Source organism: Macrobrachium nipponense, chromosome 28 (genome assembly GCF_015104395.2).
Source record: "Macrobrachium nipponense isolate FS-2020 chromosome 28, ASM1510439v2, whole genome shotgun sequence".
Taxonomy (NCBI): domain Eukaryota; kingdom Metazoa; phylum Arthropoda; class Malacostraca; order Decapoda; family Palaemonidae; genus Macrobrachium; species Macrobrachium nipponense.
This window is the reverse complement of record NC_087217.1, coordinates 16,169,650-16,181,706: the sequence shown is the minus strand read 5'-3', so window position 1 is coordinate 16,181,706 and position 12,057 is coordinate 16,169,650. Positions and strand designations below refer to the sequence as shown.

Sequence of the window (12,057 nt, the reverse complement as noted above, 5' to 3'; positions counted from 1 at the left end):
GTTATAAAAGGGGGAATGGAATTAGGAGAAAGGAAGAAAAACACAAGAAAATGGAATAAATGTGAAAATGGGATTTGGAGGAAGCGGGAAGGAAGACAAAAAGAGGGAAAGGAATAAAAGTGGGAATGGAATTAAGAGAAGTGAGGAAGACAAAAGAAGAAAATTGGATAAAAGTGGAAATAGAATGAAGAGAAAGAATAAGGGAAAACAAATGAAGAAAACTGAAGAAAATTTGGAATGGAATTAGGAGAAGGTGAAAAAGAAGAAAATTGAATAAAAATGGGGATGGAATTAGGAGAAAGAAGGAAGGAAAACGAAAGGAGGAAGGGGAATGAAAGTGGGAAAAGGCTGAGAAAAGAAAGGATTCAGAAAGGAACGAAAGGACTGCTAAAGATAAATTGATACACGCAGAGACAGAAGGATTGAACTTGTTAATAAAGGCGGGAAGACACGTGACAATGAAGAAGAACAAATAGGCAAAATACAGGGAGAGAGAGAAATTTGAGGGAATGGAAAAGAAGGTATGAATGTTAGATGGAGAAAAAAATAAGCAACAGAAATAAATAGGTGGTGAGTGGAGACCCGAGAAAGAAAACGGGAAAAGATTGATGCTGGGAATATGGAGGACAGAAGAAACTGGAGAGAGAGAGAGAGAGAGAGAGAGAGAGAGAGAGAGAGAGAGAGAGAAATCTTGAGCTATAATAGGAGAAGTTATGGCTTTCATACGCTTGAAAAATAAAGAGAAAAAGTGTCAGAAAATATATGATTCAGTCATCATTCATACAAACATAGCAAAGTTAGGTATTAAAAAAAGCTAACGCAAAGTAGTCTAGAAAAAGCTTGAGGTTATCAAAAAATTTTAAAGAGGTGCAGTCTTGAAGAAGGAAACGCGTCATCAAACCACTATGTTGTACCTATATAGTTGACTGGAATGACGATAATATTATCAATTAATGTTTCAATCACCTATATTTTAAAAACGGCTGCGATAACTTTATCTATCCAGTACGTTGGCATATCAAATGAACGTCAGTTGCAGTTCTCAGTGGAGACAGTTCAACGTATGCTATAGTTAGTGCTGAAATATTTGATAGAAAACGAGAGTACTCCACAGAAAATGAATTACATATCGCTATCGTATGAGTAACTACACAAATATCACAGGCTCTTTTAGCTATCGTAGATTAAGCAGGAAAAAGATCCTGTCTTTTGAACCCAAATGTTTCACAACAGTCGTTAAAATATAAAAGTCACATAGTTAATTTAACAGAATAAATATATATGGATAAATCTATGGGTAGCACCAGTACAACACTCGCAAACTAAGTTTGCAATCGTATTTTTGCAACATGAGAGAATGGGCACTGGATGGATGTATGAGTTTTAGGGAGAATGGGCACTGAAGATGAAAATTTAACGGCAATAATTCAGATCTCTGACACACTTCATTTCACGTCATTCTACATAGTACTCGATACTTTACTTGTCCATTTAACAGTTTCTCACTGTTTAGTCATTTCTTCTGATGCACTGATATCAGTGACCGTAACTAAATAGGTAATCATTTTACTAGCAATTATACTTTCTGCAAGAAAGCTATAAAACAATTAGGTTAACACAACGATAGCCAAATACGATAACAGACGATGAACGAAGTATTTTTTTTCTTTTTAGATTATGTTCAGTATTAGGTATCATAAATAATGATGCGGGTTCAACTTTGTCAAAGGTATGTTGGTGACAAGAAACCGTTAACAGACTGGCCTACATAAGAACGAAATCAACTGCAACAGAAATTTATGTTCATAGTAAATGAGTTAAATTTACATATACACTCATGTTTACGAAACTTTGAGAAGTAACAAAATTTATGATCCAGTCGAAAGTATGGATGTTATTTTGTTGATAAACCATACGAGATAAAACTCTTACAAATTATTTGTATACGAGCAGAGGATAAACTACATACAGATACACACACTAACGCTCTCAAGCAAGCACGAACGTAATAGGAATAAAAGAAAATGTCGGTAGTTGACTTTTAGGGGAAGCTCAAGTAACTTTAGGAAGATGGCGACAGACGGATGACAGTAGAAGAAAATGAAGAAGCGTGTTTATGGTTTATTCAGTATAAAATTGAAGGATAGAAGGAAATGGAAAGGAGTTTTTTTAAAGCAAAAAGTCGAAAGGAAAAATAATTTTGAGGAAGGATCATAGAAAGGTACAATTCGAGGTAGGATACGGATAAATAAGTGACTAAGAGAAGCATCGAGCATGTGAAATGCAACGGGTTTTTAATTATACATGCAGACAAACCATGCAAGTATTTCATGCATTAGGAATACTCAAACGTAAATCGAATACTTAAGTTTTATGATCGAGAATGGACGTTTTTTCTCGACATACCAGTAAATTTATATCATACGAAACAAGCCCAAATGTCTTAAGCCTTTATTGTAGTTAATAAAAATACTAAATTGATTAATAGGTGCAGAGATACATGTACAATAAATGATTATGAAAATAGCTGTTTTTTCTGCTAAATCTAATTTACTGTATTTCTTTAATCGTTTGCCAGGCTTAGACATTCCGACGTGAGTGGAGGATAAATAAGTGTTACAAGAAATGAGACAATTATATACTTGAGAGTTATGTTAAAGACACTGAAGTTTATTGTAAGAAGGCATATAAATATATTTACACTTACAAGACACGAGAGACACCAAACAGAGATGAAGGAGAGAGGAAACACTCTGACCTAAAGCTTTCTTGTTTTCTGTTTTTGCTTTCCTCTACCATAGTCATCACTTGCAGTTACGTGTACTATAAAGCTCTACGTAGACACCCAGGTAGCGGCGGGACCAGTGGGGTAAATGAAAGGTTGCCCGATGGTATGCAGGAGAAGGCGGTAGACACTCATAAAAAATATAATGGATAAAAAAAAAATATCCCTAAAGAGAGAGCCACAAGCGGTTGCAGAATGTACCTGGGAGTTTATGAGGGGTGGCAGGTGTGGTGTTGTTTACGTATACATGTCCATTAGTAGAAAGTCCCACAAACCCATTTTTTTCCATTCTTTGAGAATGAACACCTTTGGAGAGCCCAAGGAGAAGTAATGTGGAGGAGCAGGTGAGGTAGATCCCTTAGTATACTGTGTCAGTTGATGAGGCAGATTAAGGTACAAGATACATTCTTCAAGGGAGACAGAAATAAAAAAAATAGTAATTCTGTGGCTAGACATGACCCTTCTGAGGAGTGTTTATACATATACATCCAGAAGTATCCACTTTTCTTTGTTTACTGTTTTCACCAGAGTCTTGACTTGAAGCAGAGAGACAGGACAAATAAAACAGGCAGCAGAGATGTCATTGATCCTTACATTACAGGACAGAAAAAGACAGAAAGAAATTACGGAAAGTTTATTATGATGCAAAATCAAGATGATCAAAAATAAGAGAGTTACAGCAGTAGGTGTAAGATGGCTGGCGGTGAGATCTTATCTGGAGGAGGAGGAGGAGGAGGAGGAGGAGGAGGAGGAGGAGGAGGAGGAAGTGGTGGTGGGGTGGTGGTGGAGGAGGAGCGAAAAGGGCTGAGGAGGGAGAAGGACGAGGTATGATAGGATCAGGAGAGAGAGGATTAAGAGAAGAACCAAGAATCAGAGAAATGTCTAGATCTAGTTCACAAGGGCAACGAAAGTTGACAGATCGAAGGAAAGAATTGTGACAGGTGTCACTGCAATAAAGCACAGGACATACTGAGGGGAGAGGGAGGGAAAATAAGATGAAGGGAGAGGGAAGAAGTGAGGGGGAAAAGGGAAGAAAAAAAAGGAAACAGGGGTAACTTTGCTCTAATATTTGCCGTCAGTGTTAACAGTTTTCTATGGAGTATAACAGATGCTGGGGGGGCGGGGGACACAGAAGCAGATAACAAATAGGAAATTACAGGAAACAAGATATAAAAAGAACAAAAACAAAACATAAAAGGAAAAAGAAGTCAAAATTTTCTAGAAAACGGGAGGGGTGACTGGAAAAAAATATTTATCTTAAATATAACAATTCTCTATAAACAAGAAAGTTATCCAGTACTTTAAACTCATGTTAAGGACACTTCACAAATGAGAGAAAAGTCGTGATCTACTCTGTCATATCAGTGATAAACACAAAAAGTAACCAATTTACGTCAGACACTTAACAAATGCGAACGACGAAGTCTATTGTAGACATCTAGAGTAGTAAGCATATTCAAACAAAAAGCACAATTCATAAACAGTGCAAAATCAAGACATTACCTTTTTCCTGACAATGACAGCATTTCCAAACACACTATTGAGTTTGAGAATTTATCAATTATGACATCCATGCGTATCCCAAATCTATGGTATCCCGCTATGGTATCGCCCTTTCATGCATAACCTTTAAAGAGAACAGACATCGAATGGCGTACCATATTCTACGTACATCAGCTCGTCAGTTGAAGTTAGATCCATTATTGTGTTGTAGCTCTTTCTAATAAATGCGATACGATAAGTAATTGTTACGTTCTTTTACCAAATCATTCTAATTACGACAAATTGTATTGGTTTACCAAAAGCATCTGGTTATAAAACACCGATCTTTATCTATTTTCTAACAAATGACTGCTACCAATAACCCAGTCTATCGATTACCCAAGTGAGAGACCTAAACAATACCTAAACAAAAAGCCATTAATATCAATGCTCTTTCTAAGCGGTATCAGCGTTTCATGCTAAGAGCTGCATAAAATCAGATGCTGCGGCCTGTTCAGTACCGTAATATACAATTAGTTGTCGATAACAGACCATATTGCTAAGTCGAAGGAAGCTACGCCTATTAGGATAAAATAACCTACGCCAAAGCATTCAACACTTCACCCAGGCGATGAATGCAATTCACTGGCTTGGCATGCTTAGGGAGAATTTTTTTTTTTTTTCGTAACCCTTGCAATCAGGTTTTCTTTTATTATGTACAATTTGTAAATATAATCGTCACCTCTGCTAGTGATATTAATTATATATATATATATATATATATATATATATATATATATATATATATATATATATATATATATATATATATATATATATATATGGTATATATAATTATTCTTATCAATTTATAGATATTAACACACTTGTGAAAAGCATATAACACGCACATATAAACATGCAGTATACTTACACAGAAATGAACACTTTTCTTATACATTCGAAAGAAGAAGAAGAAGAAGAAGAGAAGAAGAAGAAGAAAAAGGAGAGAAGAAGAGACGAGAGAGAAGAGAGAGAGAGAGAAAAGAGAGCGAGAGAGAGAGAGAGAGAGAGAGAACCAGAGAGCCATAGAGACGAGATGGAGAAGAGAGAGGAAGGGAGTAGAGGAGAGGAATCAGTATTTGAGTAGATTTACTTTCTAAGGCAAAATCCTAAAGAAAATTTTGACGAGGACAGAATTTCTAACAAGCAAACATTTTCATTCTCTAATTAGTAAGCAGCAACACAAGACATGCAAAGGTATATATATAATATATACCTTGACCACTACTGATTTCAATTTAGTTTTTTTTCAACACCTAGTGACAAATACACCCTAAAATAATGGCACCAGGATGGAAACTCAACAACTGCAGTCGCATGCTTTTTATTTGAAGCACTATTAAAACGTTTATTCTTTGAACGAACATAAGAGTCGTATCAACAACTTCTAGTTAGATCGCGAACCTACTGTCCTTACCTCCTTCGTGAAGTTGACCAGTTTACGACGGTGATTGAGGATTAGTGATTCATTATCTATACAATCAGCTTTCTTTAGTTTATTCTCCTTTGTATTTTGCGATTTCTCAAAGCATCCCATTGTAAGTTATATTTAGGAATCTAGTTGTCTCGCCCATTGGTAACTGTTGCATGCATGCAACGAACGTTCAGCGTGATTAGTGTTAAATTGCAGTGACTTACATACGAGTAAGTGACGGATTAGTATGCAATTCAAGAAGGGGACAGGTAACGCCGAGACAAGAAAAAAGTAATAATTCTCCCTGACAAGAAGAGAACATCTCTCTTCAAAGAGCATGCAAATACTAATATATTAACTGGCTTGAATTTGAAGTTATTTGAAGTTATACTAAAGCAGAATACCTGCTGTTCTAATCAATCATCCCTCAGGTATTTCCATAATCTAAAACCGCCCTTCATCATGCTTCTCCTTGAAGACCTCAAAAGCTATTATTACTATTATCATCCCCCACTATCTGAAGCCACCCTATGCAGTGGTTCTCCTTGAGGACCAGAAGGCGCTGCTATTAATATGCACTGTTGCCCAATGACTAACCAGTTGGCAAACCCCGAGCTAACCGCGTTGCTCGAAATAACTGATACTTAACATGCACAAACGTTGGCTTCTGCAACCTTTCGATTTTAGTAGGAGAGGCATCCTTCCATTCACTCGATTACCAAAGCTGAAGCCAAATACTCAAACCAAAAATCTTGGCACCATTAGACGATGTTTTTCAGTGGCTACGAAACACAACAGAGGACTAACCCAAGATCTTTAAAATACCGAGGCCAAAATGTTAGAAAATTCCACATACATGCCCAGATTCCAATTGTAATTTCTCGAACTATAAATGTCTGAGGCAAACATTAATCGCTCGAGGAAGAGCTTGAAAGTATAATCCATATGGCAGACAATTAGTGTTCAGTATTACTGCAGTCAGCAAGACACAGTACTGATGAATTTCATATATCATATATATATATATATATATATATATATATATATAGATATATATATATATATATATATATATATATATAATATATATATATATATATAGTCTTCACTGACGAAATAATCCCAGCATTAAAATGTATAACCTTGCTATGAAATTCATCAGTAACCAAATCCAGTCAAATGGCATCTCACACACCACAGTAGGATGCATTTCGTTTCCCAAATGCTTTCCCAATCCTTTGATCATCATGGAAGTGATTCTTGGTGACATCTATTTCATGCAAAGCGTAATTTCCACAACATCAAAATGATTAATAAAAAAAGAAGGGTGGGCGCGGGTTTTGTAAACATGAGTGTTATTTCATACGTGATGTCAGATGTCACAATTTGTGTATAGGAATTACGGCGCAATGACGGGATCTGAATATACCAATGAGGCAATTTGAAACGGCGAAATAAGTCATCAGATGGAAATCGTTATCTGTGCTTTGGCAATCGCCTACGCGACTGCGACTTTCTCTCTTAACTGCGCCAAAACCCGCCCCTAATTTAGACTCGCATTTTGTCATCAAGGCTCCTCCTAGCGCTTCTTTCTCTTTCAGAATATGCTACAACGACTTAACGTGATTATTTTTCTACATATCTTTCTTTCAAAATATGCTGGAACGACTTCGCGTGATTATTTTTCTACGTGTATTTAGCGTCATTAACCTTTAATTTGACTATTCTTTTCTTTGGAAATACTCAGCGTGTCATTATCAGCTAATGTAATTATTAAACTTTTCTGCTATATAATGTATGTGACAATAATTTTTTCAGAGCCAATTTTAATTTACAGTAATAAAATCAAATTGTTATATTTTTTCTTAATGTCGTGAAAACTTTGTCATCATATGCAAGTGCATATGATACAATAAGCACTGTACGAAATTGAACATACACCTCTTCCTCTAAAAATGCTATAGTAGCTCAGCTCATTTCCAAAACTTCTTTCCCCCGTAGTGGTGAAAGTGTCGCATGATTCAGCACCGCTATTGCCAGGAAACCCATTTCATCCCTACGTGGAGAGATTTAGTTTCGGCACGGAAGAGATTTCACGTCTGGGCATCGCGGGGAAAGCGAAGTGGAACAGACGTGATCGCTTGTTACGGCGTCGTCAAATTGGTAGGATTTTTTTTATTGTGATGATTTCTTAGCGCCAGTATACTTAGTGATAAGTAGCCCATATCGAGAGTAAATTTACAGAAAGACATATTGGCCATTTGATGCCAAATCTAAATATAATATGCTAAAGAAAAAGCCTTAAAACACATGCTCAAGTGGGGCTGCCTTGCAATTCCAATTTGGCTCAAGAAAGCTCCGATGGACCCAAAGGCAAGACCAAAAAATATACAGTTGTATAAGTGTCGTATCTCCTAGCTAAGCCACCTGACCCGGGGGCATTTTCCTTTAGTCTGGACTAGTATAAACAGGCTTCGCCCACCTAGCGTATTACCGACACCGATTGCATAAATAACCTTTGAAACCCCACCTGTAGCGCACTTGTGGCTGTTTGAACGAAGGGCACTTTATAAGCAATTAATGCAAAAACAAAAGATATGCCCTTATGCCATTACGTTTCCTGCCTTCTCAAGATACGCTGTGTAATTGGTGCATGGTGTAATAAACCTGTTTATACAGACTTAAGGAAAATGGGAGTCCCGGAGACCCGGCTGAGATAGAGCAAGCATTCTACGACACACAGAGCACCCGAACGTGACAGGCAAGTGGACAGTTTCTGTATACAAAGGTGTCCAGATTACTCACAGGCCAATGGATTGCCTAAGTATACTAAGAGGTTACGTAAGCACCAATTGGCAAACACGTGCTGACAAAAGGCCCTTGCACTTACTGCCTTACACATTTTGATCGATTACCTACGCAATGGGAGTTAATATATCAGTTGATAGATTATGCTTATGGGCACATATTAGTCATGCAGGTGGGTTATACAGACGCAGATAGATACAGATTTACGTATTCCTGGTTACTGTTAAGCAATCACTGACAGACAGTAGTACAACATTCCAGCTCCCTTAGTGAAGTGCCACTATACTAATCATTTGAAGATTTTACTTACATAATACAAGGGGAAACGGGGTTACTGGGAGATAGGGACTAATGAGGGTATAAAGAGGGGGAGGGGGATTGTTGATAATGAAAAAGTGACATACAAACCCCAAAACAACAAAATTTGGAAAAAGAGTAAAATGAAAAACTAAAAACTCGTTTCACTGTAATATGCTTCAACAAAATAATAAAAAACAAGACATGAGAGAATCATCACTTGGTATTTGAGAATAGCTGGATTGGGGAGAATGTATACTAGAATTTGTAAGTATAGTATACTAAATGAAGAGGCTGAGAGAAGAGAGAGAGAGAAGAGACGTGGTCTGCGCATGTGCCAGAGTCCTATTTAGACACACGACCCCTGGAAGTGATACGTCCACGGCGAGATTCTAAATCCACACCACCCTGAAAGAAGAGGGTCATTTTGGATGAAATTTAGGACATTTTAACAATAAATGGGGTCCAAAGAAGCTTGGAAACATCTGACAAAGGTTTATAAAGCACTTTTATATCATTTCATCAAGGACATGAATAAGATCTAATGAGAATTCAGCTCCGAAACAGATGCAAAGCAAATTCCTTTTGATATATTAGCTCAAACAGAAAGAGATCAGTGAAAATATGAGACTGATTCAAGTGATGATTTACGGGAACACAAAATGCCATTTTCTAAATGGGATATAGTACTGCTTGTACCTGACCTTGCAGCTGATTTAAACAGGACTACAATTTCAAATGAGCTTATTGCTTACAAGTGACTTAAAATTCTCCAAAAATCCTTCACAGTACTTTCAAGAGAATGAGCGGGCTCATTTCTGAAACAGATTAAAGCTTACAAAGAACTCTCTCTAGACGGCTGACAATACATAAACAAAAACTTGAAAGGTCTGAAGAAATCATTTCAGCCAACTTGTAAATCTAATGAGCTTCCTCAGCTTCGAAACTGTAGACTTCGGCAAATTTACCTTTCTCTGTGAGCGAGCTGCCTGCTGGCGCCCCCTGGCGGCTGGGCGAACTTGTGCCCTGGCCTGGGTGCGATCCCTTTGCCTCTGGCTGTTGTCGACGATCGCGGGGAAATCATCCTCAGCGCCGCCTACAGGATTGGACCCCGCGGTAGGGCGACGACCGCCGGCGAGAGCGCTGGGCTTGAACGCTGCTTCAGGCTGTACCTGCACAGGCTGGTTCTCTGAGGGCGAAGGCTTCTGGGAGGAAAAGACCGATTCACTGGGGAGAGGTCCCTCTCGGGGGAAAGCTGGTTCTGGAGACAGGTTAGATTGCTTTAAGGGGCTCTGACCAGCGCCAGGGAAGAAGGTAGGTTTAGGGGCGGCGACCTCGGGGATCTTCAGGTCGGATTTAGGTTTGGTTCTGACAGGTGTTGGAGGCTGGAGGGAGGTAATGCGGTCTTCAGTTATCTCGCTCAAAATCAAGCGCTACGTAATTAATTATCTATCAACTTCTATGCGCAGGTGTTCTTCAACATGTGCAGGTATATTGATATGGATGATATAAACTATGTACAGCTATTCAATTATATATATATATATATATATATATATATATATATATATATATATATATATATATATATATGTATGTGTGTGTGTGTGCATGCGTGTGCGTGTGGTGTGTATTGCATATATATATCTATATATATATATATATAATATATATATTATATATATATTATATATAGGATATATAGTAATATATATATGTATATGGTATATTATATAATATATATATATATATGCTTACAAAATTCAAAGTAGCTGCACGTGACTTCATTAATAAGCGCATACCTTGTTTCGTTATATAGATATATATATATATATATATATCTATATATATAGTAGATATATATGTTATATGTATAGCTTTATCTAAATTCTTATCATTATTACTTTATATGCGTATAAAAAATCACAGTAGATGCACGTGACTTCATTAAATAAGCGAATACCTGTGGTATTCGTTTATATATATATATATATATATATATATATATATATATATATATATATATACACGTATTTCATATATGTATGTATATTATGTATATATACTATGTATGTGTACAGGTATCTATGTGTATAAATAAATGTAATATATATATATACGTATGTGTATTTATTTGTTTGTTTGTTTGTATATCTGTCTGTCTAAATCACTTCCACATCATAAATATTGTAAACAACGAAATATGTAAATAAGAATTAACCAGGTGCCTAACGATAAGAAAGAATCCCAAAAGATCAACAACAACATATGGACGGACCCTCCGTGGCTGCTCTGTCCTTTAAACAGAGCGCACGAATGTCAGGTTGCGCGTACGCAAGCTCACCTTAACATCGGTGGTGAAAGTAGTGATGAGGTCACAGCAGGAGGTGAAGGACGCGCAACAGTACTCGGGGAAGTAAGGGTCCTTCGTCAGGGAGTTGGAGCAGGACTGCAAAAGGGAACGAATAATAATAATAATAATAATAATAATAATAATAATAATAATAATAATAATAATAATTAATAATCTAAATGTAAATACTTAGAAGTAAACAAGTTACAAAGTGATTTTGTGGGTTTCTTTTTTAATAATAATAATAATATAATAATAATAATAATAATAATAATAATAATAATAATAATAATAACAATAATAATAATATGTTGTTGTTGTAGAAAATAATGGCAGTTTTCAAAGAATTAATCACATACAGGGTCTTTTCAATTCGTTTTTCTGACTCGGCTAGGTTGTTGAGTAGAATTCCTATATTAACATGTTTCATGACTAGGATATTTGTCAAAAATATCTTATCAAAAAATATTTCATTATAGGCATTTTGCATATATCTCTTGGATGGGTAGAGGAAACAAAGCCAGTAACTTCAACGGAATCTTGGTAGTTATCTGGTACTATAATAATAACGTAGAAGTGTTTCACACTATCGTGGACACTTCTACAACGACAAAAACTGTATAATAATAATAATAATAATAAATAATAAAATAAATAATAATAACAATAATAATAATAATATAATATAATACAATCTGCTATTTCCAACTGCATTAAGCTTGAAGAGGTTTTTCTTCAAAAAGGCATTATTTACCGACGAAGGTATTGCCATTATTAAGCCTCATCATCAAAGAAATTCAGAATATTTATATATTTCTTATCAGAATTATAAAATAATAAAAAATAATAATAACA

General features: G+C 36.1%; 1 protein-coding gene across 8 annotated transcripts in view; it reads right to left on the bottom strand.

Annotated features, from left to right (window-relative positions):
- Positions 1-12,057, bottom strand: part of LOC135201459 (uncharacterized) — a 206,380-nt gene that overhangs the window by 73,635 nt on the left and 120,688 nt on the right. For 7 of the 8 annotated variants that reach the window (XR_010311543.1, XR_010311540.1, XR_010311544.1 and 4 more), the window contains exons 3-5: positions 11,194-11,298; positions 9,818-10,234; positions 9,070-9,257 (exon numbers count right to left, since the gene is read on the bottom strand). Coding sequence is in view for 1 of the 8 variants with exons in the window: in XM_064230424.1 (XP_064086494.1) it covers positions 9,195-9,257; positions 9,818-10,234; positions 11,194-11,298 (585 nt within the window). In the remaining 7 variants the exon portion in view is untranslated. Of the gene's footprint in view, positions 1-7,437; positions 9,258-9,817; positions 10,235-11,193; positions 11,299-12,057 lie in introns of those variants that run through there. The other variant, XM_064230424.1, reaches the window with a different exon arrangement.